Consider the following 20,224-nt stretch of genomic DNA (forward strand, 5'->3'; position numbering starts at 1 on the left):
ATTTTGCATTCAGAACTCTGTAAATAAGGGAAATACATATTTCAGTGGCTTTGGCAATAGCACAAGTTGACAGTAGATAACCACAGCCCTATGGGAGACTTACTTATCTCGGTGAATTCGCCTTGTTGCCCTCGTGCTGGGGAGAAAGGAATGCTTCCTTTTTGTGAATGGCCTCTGGGCTAACTAGTCTGGATAATTCTTCAGTATCATGTAGCCTAGACTTCTTTAAGTGGGATGTTTTTAATAACTCACCTTTTTGTTATAATAGTGGGAAACAAATTAAACTCATTGCTGTTACTGGAATCCCAAGTTGTCAAAGGCCAGTCTATAGAGCGTCTGGAATCGATCCGCTTCTGAGCTTGGTGTTGTGACTAGTGCCTGTGCTGCCAGTGCTGACTGCCAGTTTGCACCTTTCCTTTTCCTGATTGAAATGGGTTAGTTTCTCTTTTTAAATTTTGTTACAGCTTTAGTGAGGGAAGTAAAAAAAAAAGTACATTTATATTTACGTACCTTATATGCAGCCTTTATTTAGGTTCAAGGAAACCAGGTAGCTCCAATTGGTGTTGCAGCTTAAATGTTATTTATTGCACATGTTTATTTCCTTAATTAAAAAGTAAGGTTCTTATATTAATTTTGTGAGTATATCTTAACTTTATCATTATCCAGTGTAGGTTTGATAGATGTATCTGAGAACCTGTATGTGACAGCAGTTCACATTCCATGATAGGGAAAAGGGCAGAGGCCCATAGAAAGCACAAAATCCTGTCCACACGTGTGTCTCCACATGTAGAAAGCACAAGAGTAACGGTACTCAGTATCCCACAAGTGCCAGCCATAGAACCCGCCAGGGTTTGGGTTAGGATGGGACCACAGTATTGAAAGCCCTCGACAATGACGTATGGCTTCCAAAGGATAGCAGTTCAGTCTGATCATCGGAGGAAGTTTGTATTTTGGTGGAGGGAGAGCATACAAATGTCAGTAATGCTACAGTTTTATTTGAGGATCACCAGCTACAGTGGGGTCTGTGGGCTCTTTCCCACAATCTGGAAGCAAAGAAGCAAGGACAGACTTGGTTTTTGGTGGGTGGAACGGCTTGACAAACTTGTGCTGTAGAGCTATTGGAGGTTGGATGGTTTATTTGTTTTAATCTTAAAGCTTAAGGATATTTAATCTCCCATGAATACTGCCCCTGAAAATGTGGAGAAATTCCCTATTTTAACAGGGCAACTCCCACTTGCCTTTCATCTTTCTGTAGGTTTGTGTGGAAGGGGTGACGTTACCTTGACTTTCGCTCTGCTTGATGGCACTTCATGTTAATAGAGCAGAATTTCACCCAGGTGTTCTAGCACCAAACTAATTCTCAGAGCTCCCAGATGAGCTCCTTGCTTTTCACAGTGGCTGTGAGGATCTGCAGGGTTCTTTTGCCTGACCCATTCCCTGCTTCAAGACCAGATGAGATGCAGTCAGTGAATGAGTGAGCAAAAGAAGAAACGCTGTGTTTGGTTCTGCTTGGCATTGTCCTTACCTTACCCTGACTTTCTCTACCTGAATAGTTCCTGTTTATCAAGAATAAATAAGGAGCCCGGCTGACATGGCTCAGTGGTTGAGGGTCGACCTATGAACCAGGAGGTCACAGTTCGATTCACGGGGAAGGGCACATGCCTGGGTTGTGGGCTCCAGCCCCAGTGTAGGGTGTGCAGGAGGCAGCCGATCCATGATTCTCTCATCATTGTTTCTCTCTCTCTCTTTCTCTCTCGCCCTCTCTCTCTATCTCTGAAGTCAATAAAAATACTTTTTGAAAAAAGAATGAACAAGGATATCTTTGTCTTGGATTTTGCCTATTGTCAAAAGATAAAACTCAGAATGGGGAGAAGTAACTACCATTGCTCCCACTCTGTTTTGTATGTTTGTCTTGGTGAACTCTGATACTCTGGGATGGGATTGAAGCTGGGTACACTAATGTGACGGCTGCTAGGAGGGTTCACCTGACACCTGGAGGGAAAGATTCTCCTCCCGCAGGAAGTAGCGGGCATCCCTCCACTTTATCTGGAAGGTAAAGCCTCAGGCTTCGGGCTGAGAGAGGGGAGCGCCAGAAAGGCAGGACAGAGGACAGATCTGAGGAGCACCTTGGCCAGCAGCCGGTGGTCAGGCAAGGCAGCTAGGCCCTGGTCGTCTCTTGTAGTATGTTCTCTGCACGTTACATGTTGCTTCTAAACGCAGGTGTGTGTGAGAACTTAATGCTGTGCAAGATTCTTTTGTCAGAATATCTTTTGTTTATAATTCCATGAAGATTGCTTTAATTAGTCTAGGTGAAGGAGGCCTCGCTGTGTAAATATGTATAATAGAAACTCCTGATTTCACTGTGAGATCTCTAACTTTTGAGTGGCAAACAGATCAACAAGTCTTTTGCTCATGGATTTTTCTGTGGGGTTATTACAATACAAAAGCTTTATTTTTTTTAATAATGACATGTTACGTTAGATGATGGTATGGAATCGTTCCCTGCTTCCCCACCAGTACTGCTTCTGTGTGTGGATTGCCAACAGAGTTCAGAAATAGAGCGGGATTTGCCATTCTTTGCTTGGACATCCTGTTTTCTGTTGCCCAGACACAGGTTGGCAATCACATGAACCGTGTTGGCTTCTCAGTGCTTTTTGTTTGTTTGATGAGGTGGATTTCAAACCCAGTTGCTGTGCAAAGGTCAGTAGTCTTCTTCAGAAGAAACCAACTCCTGTGTAGTGTCCAGTGAGATGCTGCCTCCATCTCTTCACTCTCAAGCCAGTGTCCGCGGAGCACTGCTGCTTTGTCTGATGACTTGGATGTGTAAGTATTAACGCGTTTTTAGAAGACGTCCACATTGAAAATGTCTTCCCAGTGTCCTGCCTTTATGCTTCCTTCAGACTCCTGTTGAGAGACCCGCCTGCGCACTGGGGTGTGTAGTGTGTATTGTGTACATGTATCAACTCATCACTTATTCATTGTAGACCAAATGGAATCATAAATGAATGTGCTGAATTATTGGTGAGTTTTTTGAATTGTAAATAGATTTTCAGTGTACCCTTCATTGTCTACAGCTTTTGTTTTTTTAAAGGTATATAACTAGTTGGGTCCATCTCATACAATGTTTTAGTTATAAGCAGAAAGTAGAATTTGATTAAACCAGGTTATTTACATATTGAAAGGAATACAATTGAGATTGTAGATTTAGGATTGTTAACCATACATGACAGTTCTAGCTTGACTATTTTAGCCTACTGTATACAATCTGATTTATAAAATTGTAGACATGTATGATCTTGGTTTCATGTGTTTTTAAAAGTGTTATTGTTTAAAAAAAGAAAAAAAAAAGCAGATCTGCTGAAGAGCTGTCAGTTCTCATCCCTGACTCTGTAGAATACACTGTTCTCTGTGTACTGTGTCATTTTGCCAGCTGCTGCGTTCGCCTTCAAAAGTATTTGGAAACTTAAGATGAACTACATTTCTTGCAAAGTATATTCCTTTCTGTGGTATTTTTGTCCTGTAACTGAAGTATAGTAATTATTTTATGGAAATGTTAGCACTTATGTACCAACTTTGAATAAAATGAAAAATTGACATTTCTGTGGCTGAGTGTTTTCCGTGTGAACATGTGTCAGTTTGCGGTGTGTGGTCTCAGAGTGGGGTTTGTACACTGTTCCTCTCCTTGGCCCTGCCTGGCCCAGTGAGGGCCCGCTCCCGCTGACCTGTGTGAACACGGGCTCACAGGCCGTGACTGAGAATTGAGGTACATGTAGCTCAGCGAGGAAATAAAAATATCCATCGTGTTCTTGACTTCTAGTTTTGAAATGATTTCAAGGTGTAGGAAAGTTGTAAGAATAGTGTAAAGAAGCCAGGGATCGTCATCGAGGTTCACCAGTAGCTGATTTAATGTTTGGCCACATTAGCGCTGGCATTTTCTGAACTGTGTGAGCCTAAGGTGCAAACATCATTCCCCTCCCCCACTCAGTACATGGGGGCGTATTTCCTAAGATAAGGACAGTCACTCATCTAAATGCTATACAATTACCCAAATCTGGAAAGGAGTAGTGGCGCACTTCTAAAATGTATTCAAACGTTGCTTTTTCAATTATGTCCTTTTATAGCAAAGTTTGGTGGTTGTTTTTAAGTTCAGAGGCCAGTCCGTGGCATTAGTGTTCGCACTTGTCTCCTGTAGTCTGGGTCGGTTTCTCGACCTGTCCTGTCTCTCAGGGAGGGAAGTGTTTGACGTTTGGAGGACAGTCATTCTGCAACTGCCCCCTCAGGTGGGATCTGTGCTTCCTCAGGATTAGAGTCACTGGATTTGGGCAGGAAGACAACAGAAGCACTACATCCTCACTGCTTCCCGTCGGGGGGCGTGCGACATGTCCCATTATGGTTGACAGCAGGTTGGATACGTGGTTTAGATCAGCATCGCCAACCTTTCGGACCTCATGGGCCACCAGTGGTTCGTGGACCCCGGTTGGCGACCGCTGGTTTAGATGGTGTCTGCCCGGTTCTCCGCTGTCAGCCTACTCTTGCCTTTTGGTAATAAGTAATTTGTGGGGAGATCATTGGAGACTATAAGTGACTTGTTCCTCATTAAACTTGAATCCCTGCCTTCAGCATCCATTGGTAATTCTTGCTTAAGTTATTACTATGATGGGGCAAAACTGATTCTTTAAGTTTTTTTGGATAATTTTGAGGCAGTTGATATCCCCTTTTGCATGTGGCCTCCGAATTGAATGTAGACTCCAGGTGAGGCTGTTGCTCTTAGAGACTGTGGGGAAGAGAAACAGATCGGGCAAAAGGAGGGCGGCCACACCCTGACTTTCCTCCCAGTTCTGCTTTGCGGGCTCATTGTCACAGCCAGTGGCGGATTCTCCGTGAAGGCCTCGTGTCTCTGCGTGGCGCTTGCTGACTCCAGTTCCAGAAGTTGTCATCGCTTCCACAGTCCTGGTTTATTGTTGTGATGTTCCCTGCACACTCTAGAAGCTGAACGTCCACTGTTTTATTTTTATTTTTTTTATTCTGGCCCAAGAGTCTTGATTTAGATGTTTGGAGGCACCTTTATGAGTCTCCACCATGTCTTTTTTTTTTTCTGTTTCTGTCTTTCACCTGTTTACTCCTGGTTCCTTAGCTTGCAGCTGGTTTTGATGAAAAGGCTGTGCTTTAGCTGCCGTATGCATCTCTGCCCCCCCCCCCCCCCCCCCCCCCCCCCCCCCTCCGCAGCAGAGTTCTTGTTTGTCCTCAGACCTCATGACTTGGCTTCATCCTGTCTGCCTTGCTGGGTGAGTGAAGTACAGTTAGAGCTCTCACCTCTCACTTCTCCCTTTCCTCGCTGGCTTATGTCTCCATCAGACCTTGATGGTGCTTGTCTGCCTTGGCGTCCCAGCCTGTGGTGAGGTGAGGAGGATGCAGCCTGGAGGGGCCTGGTCGGGGAAGGAGGTGTGCTCCCAAGCAGTCACGCTGCAGGACGTGTGGAAGGGAAGGACCCATTGGGGTTGCAGAGGAGGGGACACTAGGAAGGGGCTGCATCTGGAAGGGTGGTGGGTCCCTGTAACCTCTGCTTTTATACCTCCTCCTCCCTGCTCTTCAGAGCAGTGCAGCGCCTTCCGTGCCGCCTCCACCACTGAATGAAGATGTGGCCCAGCCGGCGGACACGCCTTTGGTCTGTTGTGCAGCTCGCATGCCAGTCCGACTCTCTTCAAAGCCCACGTTTCTGATTCTGTCAGTGCCTTTTTAGACCAGTCAGCTAACTGATGTTTTCGCCAATCCCATACACACATGTTTAGAAGCCTCACCAGATCTGAGTAGAATTTTCTCATAACCCTTTGGTCATAAGAGAGTCATATCCTTCCCTGGTCTCCCTGTCACTCGCTCCGTGTGTCCTCTTCCCTCTCCGAGGAGGTTGAAACATCAGGCGAAGGCAGGGGACTGAATTGTGCATGAAGGAGAGCCGCCAGCAAGACAGGTGGCTAGGATGGCCACCTGATTCCTGCTCTCCCTATCAGTTTCATGAGCTTTGGCATTTCATTTACTCGCTGCCATAGTAACAGGCCTCCTGCCAATCTTTCTGTTCCCATCTCCTTGTATTCATCTGTATGCGCATCTGGAAGGGGGCGGGGAGGGTAGGAATGGAAATCTCCCAGAAACAGATTGTGGGTTTTGGAATGTCTTCCGAGGAGGCAGCATGGGCACCTTGGGTCTGCCGTTGCCTGCTCTGGAAGTGGTATCAGCAAGCAGTCACCTGTTGGGTTGTCATTTCACTTTCACATTCAAGGGGGGCTCTTCGTTCTGTGAGCAAAGGGGAGCTTTATGACCCTTAAATTAGAGCCGGCGGAGATTGTTGCTGAAAATCCTTTATACTCATTACCTTTGGGGTGATGCGAAGCCAGGCACCTTCCTTCCGGGATGTGGTTCTCACCTTTGTGTGCACCTGGGCGCTTGAAACAATCCTATTGCCCAAGATTTTTTAAATCCAGGCCAACTGAGTAGGAATCTCCGAGGGTGAGACGCAGACACCTGATTTTTGCAGCTTTGATGATTCGGTGTGTGCCGGAGGAAGGCCTTGGCGATGCCACCTTTGTCCTCGGACTTGCCAAGTCATGAGAAGAACCGGCCCCCAGATGTGACCGAAAACGACCTCGAATGACATTCCTAAGCTGGAGCCCTGGGACACAGGTGGATTAAGTATGATCGCCCTACACAGAGGGCTGGTAATCTAGACGCATAGTAACTGGCCGCTGGTGGCTTCATACAAACGCAGTCAGGACTTCCTTCCTGCTCGGGGCTAGTTCTGGAAGTCTCCCTGCTGCTAGCCTTTGGTGTAGTGTAGGCATCACTGTCTGAGCTCGTGGGGCCACGGCCCTCGGGTGCCCCTGCGCTGGAGAGTTGGCAAGCCCCTCGTGCTCTCCCGGCGTCGCCTGCCTCGCAGTGGGAGCCATGGCAGCCGTCCGCTGCCTTTGGCCTGCACCCTCAGCCGGCGGGCGTTGGCTGTGCCGCGGCCATGGCATTGATCTGCGCTGACTCACAGCCACGGGCTCCTGCCCCTCGGGACTCTCTCCTCCCATTCTGCTCTGGGCTCCTGATTTCCATCACTGCCCTCGAAGAGCACATTTTAAGGTCAGGTGTCCGAGGCCTCCAGATGCTCAGTCCTGGCCACGTGGCCTTTGAATGAGCAAGTCCCTCTCACTTCCTCCTCCCCCTGTCCCGTTGGCCTGCCTGACTCCAGGGCAGGGGCGTCCAGCCCTGACTCACAGATGCCTGTTTCCCCAATTCCCGAGAGACGGGGCCGCCGCGGGGTAGCTCCTGATGCCAGAAGCTCGGCCGTGAGGCTCAGTGGGCACAGCCAGCGAGGGGGTGCGCGGCGCTGAGCGGAGATCCGGGCCCTAACACAGTTCACGTTACGGCATCTGTTGTAAGAGCAGTTGGCATAGGTGGGGGGTGGGGGGGTGGGGGGAGCAGTCCTCCTTAAAACAAGACTCAATCTGCCCTCCAGCAAGGGTGTTTCTAAAGCGCCTTCTCATTGCTCATTGCAAAATAAATCAGGTAAAGTGTTAAAAAAGAATACTTACCTTATTACCTAGAGAAAGCTGATAAAGTTTTGCTGTATATTCATCCAGACTTTCTTTTGGTGTGTGCACAAATGAACTTTTTTCTTTGGAAAAGAGCTGTAGGTTGACCACCTGCTGATTTCTTTATTATTGAAGTATTTTCATGTCAGTATTCAAGGCTCAACACCCTGTGTTTTAGTGGCTGCATAGGACTTGTCCAGTCAGTGAAAATAATGCATTGAACTGTCTTCTGTTAATGAGCAACTAACTGTTTCCATTTATTCACTGTCCTAGTAACATTGCGGCGAATGTTTCCATAGTTAAATCCTGTGCCGGGGAGGTGACTGCATTCAGAGTACATTCCTAGGAGTGACTGGGATTGAAGGTGCACACATTTTAAACTAGTCTTTACTGGTAAATTGCCCTCCAGAAAGTGTACGTTTTTACCAGTGTAGGTGAGTGAAGAACCTGAAATTGTAATGTTCTAGTCAAAATATTGCCTTGAGCAGAAAAACACATGGCTTCTAGCTATACCAGGCACAGCGAGCGCCCCTGCTGACTCCACCCCAAACAGAACTTCCATCCGGATCTCCTTCCCGGCCCTAGCAGACCCCCTGTACCTCCCCGAGCGGGGGGTGCCCACCGTCAGGGTCTCGGGTCGGGCTGGCCTGCAGCCCCTGACCCCCGTCGGGACAGGGCTCCCCTGAGTCCCGGGAGCAGGGCTGCCTCGGGCTCCAGCGGCGCCTGCTCAGCCGCCTTTTCCTGCTCTGCTCTCATGGCTGTCACACGTTCTTCACAGCAGGGACTGGGTTCGTGGCCCCGCGGCTACCCTGTGGCAGTGGACCCCACAGTGAGCAGCTGGGAAGGCCTTGTCCTGAGGAAGCACGTTGAGGGGCGTGTTTCCGGGTGAACCTTCGCTGGAGCCTGAAGAAACGATTCCTCCCGGTGATGGTTTCAGGCCCGCCCTGCCTCATGCTGCAGCGTTGGCGCTGCTCCTGAGAGACATCAGTCGTCACTCGCACTCCCATTGGCAGTGTCAGGAGGTGCAGCCTCCTCTCCCTATAGCATCCCCCCCCCCCCCCCCCCCCCCCCCCCGCTCCTCACTGCCGTGCACTTTGTAGTTGTTAAAAAGCCAGTTTCATTTCAGAACGACTTCAGGAGGATGAGTGGTGGCAGGGTAGTCCTGCAAGTTAGTCTTGGCAGGGACTTCGGGTAGAAGTCAGCAGGGCCCACCCTCCTGCCCAGTGAAGAGATGGCCCCGTGGTGTTCTCGTTATAGGAAGGCTCGTGTCTCTGTGGTTCGACCCTTTGATTCCCCTTTAACCCTTGGGAGCCAATACAATACTTTTTTGCATAGTAACCCTGCAGATGGTTGAAGTTAGCTACTGGGTTTCCTCCCAGTCTTCTTTTGTAGACTGAATACCAGTAGTTTCAGTAATGAATAAGATCAAAAATTGGTTTTAATTTTGTCTAGGATGAATTTTCTTTTTTTGTTAATCCTCCCCTGAGGATATTTGTTTTAACATTGATTTTTAGGGAGAGTGGGAGAGAGGGGGAGAGACACAGAGAGAAACATCGATGTGAGAGAGTGTGAGAGACACATTGATTGGTTGCCTCCCGCATGTGTCCTGACAGGGGTTGGGGATTGAGCCTGCAACCGAGGTACGCGCCCTTGACGGGAATCGAACCTGGGACCCTTCAGTCCATGGGCCGATGCTCTATCCACTGAGCCAGACTGGCTAGGGCTAAACATTTACTTCAGTGAGGAAAGTTGCAGTTGGCGGCCTGGATTGGTTGGATCACAAGCTTGTTGGGCGGACTGGTGAGTTTGTAGACCCCCTTCCGAATGCTGTGGAGATGTGAACAGTCAGCTGGAGTTCGTTAGGTTGGTGCCCTGCGTTCTGCCTGGGGACCCATCCCGTGGGGAGTTGACTGTCTGTGACTCAGTGGCCCAGGCCATGGTGTTACTCGGGTATATTTAGACGGTGTGGACGGAGGCCTGGCCAGCTCCCCTCGAGCCATTGCAGTGCAGAGCAGAAGCTGGCCAGGTGGTAGCCAGGTGAGGCTCTGTTGGCCACGTGGTCTCTCCCGGACTTGTAAGCGGGCACATGCCGTGGGGCTGCCTGCACGGAGCGCCCCCTCCCGTAAGGCTCTATCTGCAGACAGGTGTGAGCCGCACTTGGCCGCGGCCCTGGTTTGCTGACCCCACCTTTACAGTGACGAGGTCAGGTACATGGAAGAAGCTGAGTCCCTAATAGGCAAGAGGTCTTCTTACCCCACCTTCATCTTCCTTTTTAAACTTTCGGGTCACTTGAAATGACAGTGAAATGAGTGCGTCTATTCAAGTAGTTTACGGTTTGACCTAGACATACCAAAGTCAAACAAAACGTGCTTGATATTTTCCTAAGTTACATTCTTATTGGGTAGCTTTCCCCTTTTTTAGACAGAAAATATTTTATCTCACAAGCTCTTCCTTATTTTATACTACAAATAGTTGAGTTGGAATTTAAAAAGACAAGAGGTAATGAGATACATTCCTTTTTAATAGCGCAAACTAAAACCAAAATGTGTGATTCGGGTAGCTAATCAGAAGGCTAGTAGTAATCAACCAAAGTCTGTTTTGTTCTTGTAACTCTTATTTTCTATTTGGATAGAGTGTTCGTCCGCCTCATCACAAGATAAGTGATGTGCTTCCAGGTCAAGAAATAGCATTTTTAGTGAAATGAAACATTGCACTGCTGTTAGCAGTGAGGCTCCTGCAACACTGAGCATGTCTGCGTGGTGAGATGTGAGGGAGTTACACCACAGGGAAGTGTGTGCGCAGGCGCAGGAGTAGTCGCCACAGACCTTCCACAGTCAGTGTCGGTGTGAAGAGTGTTTTTACTGTTTTTAGGAAATTTGTTTTAGCATAAGGTTGGTTCCGTATGGAAACAGCTTCCAGTAGGCGTGTTAAAATCCCGGGTAGTGTGAGCGGAGTAAACACTCTGACCCCACACCCGTCCCTGGTGCGCACACGTTAGTGGCGCTCGTCGGAGAGGAAGGCTGTGGCAGTGCGTCTCCTTGGCTTCCTGGACGCGCTCACATGGCCCGCAGTTGTCATTCGATGCCGACTGAGCACGGGAGGCGCGTGTTCCGAGGTTCCCCTCTGCCTGGGCGGGGTGTCTCTTCCCTCCCCGGGGTCCTCGGGCCTCCTCCCGACTTTGCTCGGCACTGTGCTCCCGCCCTCCTCAGGCCCTCCTGCAGGTCCGCTGCCCTGTCCCCAAGCAGGCCTCTCTGAGCCCCCGCCCCCCACGTGTGTGTGTGTGTGTGTGTGTGTGTGTGTGTGTGTGTGTGAGAGAGAGTGACTCCACATTAATAACCAGAGGAAAGAAATTATTCTATTAAATATATCTTAAGTAACAGCATTGGTGTTCCATACCAAAATGCCTTTCTGTAACAATAGAACGCCGGGCCGGTTGGGGCATGTGGCAGGGACAGTAAACACAGCTGCCACATGGTTGTCGTTGAAAGCCCTTCCGCCTTCCATTTCATCCGCTCACGGCTGACTCGCCCAGGACTCCTCTCTCCTAATACCTGGCTCACATCCAGCTGCCCCTCAGGCTCTGCGCTTCCATGCTGAGCCCTCTGCCATGGGACCTCTCAGCCGACCCGCTGGCCCCATCTTCCCAAGTGACCCTCAGCCCCGTGCTGCGGCTTCTCCCTCGTCGCCACCGCTGCCTGTCTTGCTGCGACGAGGCCTGTCTTCCTTCAGCCCTTCCGGCCTTTTCCATTTGCCTCTCTGACTCCGAGTCCTCTAGCCCCCCACGTCTGTGCTCCGAGCTTCTGTGTTGAGCTTTTCTCCTCCTCCCGCCCCCTCCTCAGTGACCCCCTGCTCCTGGGCGTCGGAGGCCTTGCCACAGCGGGGTCCCGGGGTGTAACTGACCTGTGGTTCGGAGCCTAGGCTACACCCCGAGGTCCCCCCGAGGAGCTGCGGCATCGCAGGCTCGGCGTGTCCCGACACACTCAGCTGCTGTCCTCGCAGCTCCCTCGGGCTCCTGTGGCTGTGACAGCAGCACCCTCTCCGCCTCCGTCCTCTGGTGCCCTCTTTGCCACCCCTCTCCTCCTCGACCCACTTCACATGAGCTGGGGTTACCTGGACAGCATCTGCCAGACATTCCTGTGTGCACCTGTGCAGAGAGAGACCTGGCAGGAATTCATCCCAGGCGGAAAGTCCTTTATCCCTGGACGATGGGATTATGGCGTGGGAGGGTTTTTGGTGACGGGCATTTATTATTTATATACTTGTACCCATTGTAATCTTACTCTCAACCCTGCTATCCTGACCTCCGTCCGTGGAGCGCCTGGCTCCTGCCTCGTGCGCCTCGCCCTCTGCCCCTCACCTGCGTGCGAGCCTGGTCGCTCGTCCTCTGCATCTCCCACTGTCAGGAGTGACCCGCCTCCCAGCCGCCGTGCTCTCCCCGCCAGCGCTGCCCATGTCGCTGCCCTGCCGCTGGTCCTGCCGGGTGTGTGCCCACCCCTATCTTAGAGTGTGCGCTCCGGGGGGCAGAGGTGGGTCTCCATCTTCCCCTTTGGGTTGCGGTCTCCAGCGTTTCTTTGGGGGGAAGCCTTCCCGCAGCTGTGGTTTTGGTGGGATGGGCTGTGTCCTGCCAAGAGGATGCGCTTCCCTGGAGCTGGAGTTTGGAGCCGTGGGACCCAGGCCCGACCGTGACCGGCGCTGCTCCATCCCGGCCACGGCGCTCGGAAGAGCCCCCGTGAGCTCCTGCCTCCCGACCCGGAGCTGCTCTGGTCCCTGGACTCCGAGGCGGCCGCTGCAGATTTCCCTTCGCATCTGTGAGCTCTCGCTTTCTTTACAGTGAATGTCAGTCTCTGTCTGTCTGTCTCAGCCAACGTTTCTGTTGCTTCGACCCAAAGGTTTCTCCCAGCAGAGCTGTTCTGAGTAGAGCTGACTCGACTTGGTCATTCCAGTTTTTACATCGAGTCTGATGTGTTTTTTTCTTCTTTTTAAAAACAAAACGAAACAAAACAGCCTGAGACTGCTGCTGCGCTGAAGCGGACGATAGAAGCCCTGATGGACCGGGGGGCGATCGTGAGGAACTTGGAGAACCTGGGGGAGCGGATGCTTCCTTATCGGATCTCTGCCCACAGCCAGCGGCACAACAGAGGCGGGTGAGTTCCTCCCTGGGCCCGCCCGGAAGGTGCTGCTCAGTTCCCCTTAGAAATGACTAGTCCCGCGCCCGGCGGTGTGCAGCTGCGTAGCCGGGCAGTGGGCTCTGCAGGTGGGTGGGGTGCTGCCGCCCATCACTGTGATCTGTACAAACAGGTGGTGCTGGGAGCAACGGGTTTACAAGCTTTCGACTGTGGGAGATGTTTCATTGTCACCCTAAGTCTCGCTTTCCCCGGGCATTTCTTTCACTTTGGCCTTGAAAAGACCTCGTGAGCAGCGTGTCATGCACATGCTCAGTGCGTCCTTCGTGAACATGCGGGCTGCAGACAACAAGCCAGAGGTGCTGCTGACTGCACTGCCCCAGCGTCTAACCCACGGCATCTGCTCAGCCACGAATCGCAACTCCTTGTAATGGACTGTTTCTGTCACATAGTACAGGGTGTCCCAAAAAATGCAGGCACAGTTGAACAGCGGAGAGCTCCAGTTTGGAAATGAGATGTATGTTAATAAACACGGCCTTTTTAATTACGCAGAGTGTGTGTAGACATTGTTTTGGGACACCCTATATATAACCACTTCCTCAAACATGCCAAGGGTTTGAGTCTGTGGTAGAATAACGGTCCTGTGTAGAAATTCTGAGCCCAGTTGGTTGAGTTGGTACGAAGCTTCTCTAAGCCCTGGCGGTGTCTTCTTTACACCCTGGTTTCTGGTTGGAGGGAGGCCATCTCGAGTCGCTGGGTTCCCTGGAGTAGGGGTGGAGAAGGTGGAGGCAGTCGCTCATGCGATGGAGGGTCCAGGAGAAGGCTGGGTCTCCCTCCACTCGGCCGCGCAGTCCAGGGGTAGGCGGGCAGGGCTGCTCATGGCGGCTTCTCACTGCAGTTAACCCTGCTGAGCCAGGGGCCCGGCACGCTCCCCGGTGGCTGCACCTGTGTTTGCTGCGCTCTGCTTCTCGAGGCATCTCTGCAGAGTGCCTGAGGCGTTGCTAGGCAACGTGAGTGCACAGTGGCTATTCCTCTTGCACCGTCATAGTAACAGTGAGGATGGAGGTTGTGCGTGTAGCATTAAAAAAACCTTAACCGTAAAGGGGTTTGGTTTAATGGCAAGGCTGTGTGTGGGTCCTTTGGCCTTTTTGTTGAAGAGGAGCACATAAATGTGGTGGAGAATGGCGAGCCGGCTTCCCCGGGGGAGGCCCTGACCGGGGGAGTCGGCCCCTCGTGTGCTTTCAGGGGGCGCAGCCGGCGCTCTCCTCTGCCCTTTTCTGGGGGAGGACGCGGGGAGGATTTCATGGGAGGGTCAGTGTGACCCGCTGGAGCGGTGCCTCTCCCGGGTGGGTGGCGCTGCTGCCGTCCGAGCACCGCACCTTGGGCAGCCTGTGTCCACGCGGCGCTGGGCGGGCTGGCGCTGCCTCCCTTGTGGGTGGGACAGATTCCGATCCTGGAAAACCCCTGGGCCTGAGCCAGAACCCAGAAGACAGCATCGCCGTCCCTGGTCGTGCGCGGCCACGAGCTCCTGCTGCAGCCCCTCGCTCGTTTCACTTGAGGATTTACTCCTGTTCTCCTTCCGCTCAGCCCGCAGCAGAGGAGCAGCAACATTCTCAGCATGTACGCTGTACACAGACACGGGGGGTTGGCGGGTGCAGAGGAGCCTCTGTTGACGCTTGTTTTCTGGGGTACATCAGTGTCTGGTATTTTGGTTGAACGTGTGGTCTGTGAAGTGCTGGTTACACAGGCCGGCGAGGTGCGGTGTCTGCGTCAGGGAGGGTGGGCGCTCGCACGGCCTCACCGTCCCGGAGCCGCTGCGCAGTCAGCAGCTCTTCCAGAGCCGGGGCCTGACTCAGCCGAGGCTGCTGTGTGGGAGCCGGTGTTTCATGGCTAATGCATGAGCCCTGATGCCCCCCGAGACTCGAGACTCACGCTGTGTTGTGGAGCTGCTGGTGTTGAGTTTGTCACTTTTACATGTTGCGGAAGAAGGGGTGTGTCCGTGCGGAGTCCTGGGTCTCAGGATGGTTCCTGTGATGGTCGTGGTTGCCGATCTCCAGTCTTCAGTTGCGTTGGGCGCTTACCTACACGTGGCCAACCCGGGCACCAGGCGTCTGTGAGGGACGTCCCGTCCTGTGGGGTGACTGCCTCTGCCATTCCCCGCCCTCCCCTCCTTCCTGCATCACACGGCTGCCGCAACGGGCCACGTGGGCCTGAAAGGAAAGCAGGTGGACAGGGCTCAGGAGGAGAGATCCCACAGTCAGGCTCAGCCACGGAGGGCGACGGCGGCCACTTGCTTATTATTGCATCAGGTCCAGCATGCAGTTTATGCCAAAAAATAAACATGCAATCGTTATAGTCCAGATATTAATTTGGTCAGCCCTGCGTTAGAAACAGGCAGCGTTCCAGAAAATGTGTCTGTAAGTCTGTTGTTTGTCCTGGGAACCTGTTTCCCATTGGAACAACCTGATGGCCAACTTCTCAGGAGGATCCACAGAAACGTGTGTAACTCCGTCTCGGGGTGACAGCGCACATTTTAAATGTCGCCGAGGGAGCCTGGGCCAGGCCTCCTCTATCAGGGACGGTGGCATCTCGGGCATCATCTTAATAAAAACTGATGAGACAGCTTTCCAGAGAAGTCACTTCCCACCTCAGCTGTCCCCCTGGCCGTGTGCGTTTAGGAACAGGGAGCAGTTGACGGTTAGGCCAGGCTGGGGTGCGGGGGGAGGGTGGGCCAGGCTGGAGTGCGGGGGGAGGGTTGAGTCTTCTGCCCCTGCTGTCCAGGTGGAGGCCGTAGGCCATGTCTGGAGACCACGGAGCAGGCCTTGGAGCGGGTTCTTCGAAGGCCTGGGTTCACTCCCGCTCTGCATTTGCTTCGGCCTCGTGGGGGCCCCTAGATATTCTCTCCTGTGAACCTTTGCGTGCTCCCTGGCACCTCATGCCCCCAGGCAAGGGGGTGCGGAGCACTCGCCCCCCCCCCCACCCCCCGCTCCGGAGTGAGACAGGGCCGTTGCCACGGGCAGGAGGGGCAGTGGGAGCGGGTGCTCATCAGTCCTGCAGGGTCTTAGCAGCAGAATCACCTCGGTGCCTCCCCTCTGCATGTGCTGGGTCAGGCTCTCCCTCCACGGATGGGGCTGGGCCGAGACCCCCGAGAGCTGGGCTGGGAGGAACAGACACGCCGTGGCCAGCCCTGGGCCGGCCTGCGTTGTCTGTAAGGTGCCCGCTTGGCCTTGCCTACCGGCTGCAGCGAAACGCTGACTCGGAACACAAGCCCCTGGGAGGCTTTCTTCTGTCTGTCCCTCTCTCTCATCTGCTTTAAGACGTGAATAGGTGTGAACAGCAGAGACTTGCGCACGCATAGAGCTGCCCTTCTGTTTACGGTGCGCAGCGATAAAAATAACTGGCTGTGGGGAATCAGTGGAATTTTACTGACTCGCTCCCCACATGTGTCTGCAGCCCGCTCCCGGAGAGCTGGCACCAGCCCCGCGGAGATGGACGCCCTGCTGTGGTCTTCCCAGCGGCCAGCGTTCCCATGTTCTTGTGCAATCCCATGTGTTCCCATGTTCTCGTGCATTTCCATGTTCTTGTGCAATCCCATGTGTTCCCATGTGCCCGTACATTCCCATGTTCTTCTGCATTCCCATGTGTTCCCATGCATTCCCTTGTGTTCCCATGTCCCATGCCTGCCGGCAGCGTAGTCTGGCCGGTGTGCAGTTCTCCGTGGCTGGCAGGGAGGCTGCAGCGGCCTGGGCTGCCTTAGTGGCGGGGCCCAGGTGTGTACGAGCCTCAGTGGGGTCGTGGCTTTCTGTGTGTGAGCGGCGGATGTGGAAGGAGCGGCTTCTCCAAGCAGAGGCCTGGGTCGGGGGGGCGCTCACTGCCCGGGGGAGCTGGCTTCAGCGGGTCCGACCACACAGTCCAGGACTGGCATCCAGACAGTCTGTGTTCTGTCTCCAAAAGGCTCCAAGATGCTTTGGCTCCAAACCCCTCCCCTCCCCCTGCCATCCCCCTCCCACCGCGAGCCACGGAGAGTTCAGTGGAAATTTCCACTTGTCGGCTGGGGGCAGGGAGGCTGTGAGTGAGTGTGTGACTGTTTGATAGACAAAGAACCCAACTCCCATTCAGGCAGGCGCTTGCTCTGGAAACCTGTGAACGCTGAGACAGTGACATGAAAAAGCCTCCACAGCCGATGTCAGAGCTTTGCGGGAAGACGCCCTCCCTCAGCTCGGGGCGCAGGGCAGGAGGGCTGGTGTCCGGCCTGGGGCGGGGTGAGGGCCCAGGGAAGGGGCAGAAAGCACCGAGCGGCCGGCTCCGGGAAGCCGCCCAGGGCGAGTGTTCACGGTGGCCCTTTCCACTCCGGGCTCATAGGTCCCGGGCAAGCCGATTCTCGGTTGTGGGGGGCGGGGTTCGGTAGTGAGTCTTGAGAAATACGAAGGTGGGTAGGTTGTCATGGTGACCCGAGGGGCAGGGCCTGCCTGTGAAACAGGGCCTGTCCTGCCCGCAGTGGGCACAGGCATCTGGGGTGAGAAACGCACTGGTGTCCGGAGCCCCTGCCCCCCGCCCCCCCCAGAACAGCCTCCTGCCTTCCGCTGATGCCGAGGTGCTGCGGCCCGAGCTCAGTGCCTCCACAGCCGGTGTCGCCGCGTGGGTGCAGCGGGGCCAGGGGAACCGCACATGGACAGCGCCCTTCAGTGCGCCGCCGGCGCGGGCAGGGCTTGTATGGGCCCTGCTACCCCGCGCCATGCCCTGCCGGTGCCACTAGCAGTGGTGAGGGGCTGGGGATGGACAGCAGTAGGTCTTAGGTGCCACGCTGGCCAAGTGGAGAAGCGAGCTGTTGGGAGAACTTGATTTATCACCTTGTTTCTCCTGGAGCGCCAGCTTCAGGGGTGTGGGCAGTGCAGGTCTGTCATAATTGTAGACTGTTTTCCCTGGAGTGAGGGCTTGTGTGAGGACGGAGGTAGGAACGGGTCCACGTGGGCTGTGACTGTGGGTTCTGTGTTGCGATCTGCCTCTCGGTGAGGCGATGAGCACGTGGTGTTTCATGTGGTTGCTGAACCCGGGATCCTCCGCTTCCAGGGGGAGGAAGGGGGGCAAAGGGCTCTCCGCAGCCTCTGGAAACACCAGGCCCCTTTGGGCCCCTTGAGCAGCAGCTCCTCTGCATTTCAGAGTGGCTTCTCCATGGCAACCCTCAGCAGCGCCCGGGAGCGGGCGTCAGGGGAGTTTCAAGGTCATTGCTTCACCCTGACTCCTACGGATCTGGATCTGTGCTGCCCTGGGAAGGCAGCAGAAGCTGCTGGACCCCCACCCGCAAGGAGCCCTTTCCAGGCCTCACTCTCCTGTGTGAGAAGGGAAATGCAGGCTGCGCTCGGCCCCCCCTCAGGCCGCTGTAGTGGGAGGCCAGGTGGGGGCCTCGGTGTCCGCCAGCCCAGCACCGGGGCTCCTCTCCCAGCGCCTCAGGTTCCAGGAGGTCGGGGCCCCTTGCACGTGCCTCCGTCTTAGCGCCGTCTGAGGTTTGCTCATAGGAGGTGTGAGCTGACCAGGTCCGTTTGTCCCAGATAAACACTTGACAACAGAGCATGCCCGCCGGCGGCAGCAGGGACGGGCTGCCTCTCCTGCGAGGGAAAGCCCTGTGGGCCACTGAGGTAGGCGGAGACGGACCCGGCCGATGGGTTTTCCTGGACTGTTTGTCCTGGACGTCTGCCTGCTTCTCTCCTGGTGGGGGGGTGGGGGGGGGGCGCCCGTGCGGGTGTGACTGGACCTCCTCCCGGCTCTGTGGGTGGCGGTTCCTGGCTGTGGAAATTTCCATGGTGTGATAAGGCCATGGCAGTTCTTGCTCCTCTGCCCACGTGAGCCCCGGGCACAGAGGAGCCGGTGACAGCGTGCAGTGACTGTCCCAGCTGTGGTGTGGGCACAGGCTCCTGTGCGTGTGGCCCTTGCCCTGTTTGGGTTTGGTTGCTCGCGGAGGGCCATGCCTGGTGGGGGAGGCAGGGAGGTTAAGAAAGAGAAGGCTGCAGGGCTGTGTAGTAACAGGAGCTCCGGAAGCCAAGCCTAGGATCCCAGGCCTTTTCCTAGGGCTTCTCTTTATTCCCGAGGAACCTCAAGAACGCGGCTGCTAGGCACGAGCCGGTTGACAGTGGGGCTGCCTCTCACTCTGTGGCCGGGGCAGACAGTCCCTAAGCAGCACGAGGGTCGCACGGCAGTGTCTGCAGGGTCCTGTCCAGCCCTTACTTCCTGTGATGCTGTGACCCACGGGCCCAAGGCTGCCTGCAGCTTCCTATGTCCCCGAGCCAAAGCCCTGCTCTGCTGGCTCCCTGGCCATGGCCACTTACAGCCGAGTGACAGCTGAAGGGGCAGCGGCAGGGAAGACGTGGGAACTGCTGGAGCCGCAGCGTGGGGGGGAGAGGCCGCTGGACCCAACGAGCCCCTCACCACTCCGCCTTCCCCTCCCTCAGCCTCTCCCTCGAGCTGATGAGGAGGTAAAGGCACTGTGAACATGGGGAAGTCCTGTGTGCATGCTGCCCTTTCAGTCCCTCGCTCAGAGTCTGGGTTCCTTGGCTTCTGGCTTCCCTCCTTGGCCTCCTTCTCCTGCTTCTCACGTGGTGTGAGGCGCTGGGTGAGGTCCTCAGCGTGGTGAGGCCGTGTGTGGGAGCTCGGTCTGGGGGGCTGGCCGAGGACGGACTTGTGGGCTGAGTTGGTTGTTGGCAACTGTGAACACACTTTCTCTTAGAAACCTGGACCCTCCGAAGCTCGCCCGCCAGCAGTGCCTCCGGTGGAGCTGGTGGGGGAAAGGGCTGCCGCCTCCGCTGGCATTCGGGCAACTTGAATACTTGACTGAACAGAAGGGGGGCTGACCGCAGGGAGCAGGAGGCCTGTGGGCTTCCTGGAGGGAGAGGCTTGGAGCACGGAGGGCTGGCCGTGGGCACAGCCTGGCTGCATTGGGCCCTTGCTGAGCTCTCCCTCCAGGCGCCCTGTGCCGCGTGGTGTTCACCAGCGCACTGCCTCAGACGTGTGCCTCAGATCACACACAAAGGAGGGAGGCTCTTCTAGAAACAGACCGACGGCAGGGAAGGCAGGAGCGCAGGGAGGAAGCGTGCGCGCCCAGGGAAAGCTGCCTGCTATGAGGAAGTGCACGGCAGCGTGGCAGCCGGGAGGCCGCAGCTGTCCGGGTGGTTGGAAAGGACATGTGCATGAGACCGAGTGTGGGAATATGTGGCTAAAACAGGGAGCGGGGCCTGGGCTGTGAGCGAGGGAGTTCCCTGACCTGCCACCAGGCGGCCGTCATTATTTGGGGCCGGGGGGTGGGGCAGTGGCTGGGGTTGGCAAGGAGAAGAGAGTTGAAGGTTGATCCCACTTTTTATCTGTGCCTTCCTCAGGGCAGGTGTCAGTAATTAAATGGTGGTGATTGCAACCCGCTGCCTGCCATTGAAGTAGAAATAACCAGGTGGAAGGGAGCCGTGGGAAGTCGGGCGGGCAGCGTCTGATGTTCAGAGCAAGCTCCAGTGGCCGTCTCGCCAGTGAGGCTTGTGCAAGGCGCTG

The 20,224-nt window shown here is 54.5% G+C and overlaps 1 protein-coding gene across 3 annotated transcripts in view; it reads left to right on the top strand.

The window, feature by feature from the left end:
* The window catches only part of MRPS6 (mitochondrial ribosomal protein S6), a 54,525-nt gene that overhangs the window by 27,311 nt on the left and 6,990 nt on the right, over window positions 1-20,224 (top strand). For 2 of the 3 annotated variants that reach the window (XM_014535185.1, XM_014535186.1), the window contains exon 2: window positions 12,576-12,715. In XM_014535185.1, the coding sequence (XP_014390671.1) occupies window positions 12,576-12,715 (140 nt within the window). Of the gene's footprint in view, window positions 1-5,135; window positions 5,177-5,212; window positions 5,286-12,575; window positions 12,716-20,224 lie in introns of those variants that run through there. The other variant, XM_014535184.1, reaches the window with a different exon arrangement.

Source organism: Myotis brandtii, unplaced genomic scaffold, assembly GCF_000412655.1.
Source record: "Myotis brandtii unplaced genomic scaffold, ASM41265v1 scaffold139, whole genome shotgun sequence".
NCBI classification, from domain to species: domain Eukaryota; kingdom Metazoa; phylum Chordata; class Mammalia; order Chiroptera; family Vespertilionidae; genus Myotis; species Myotis brandtii.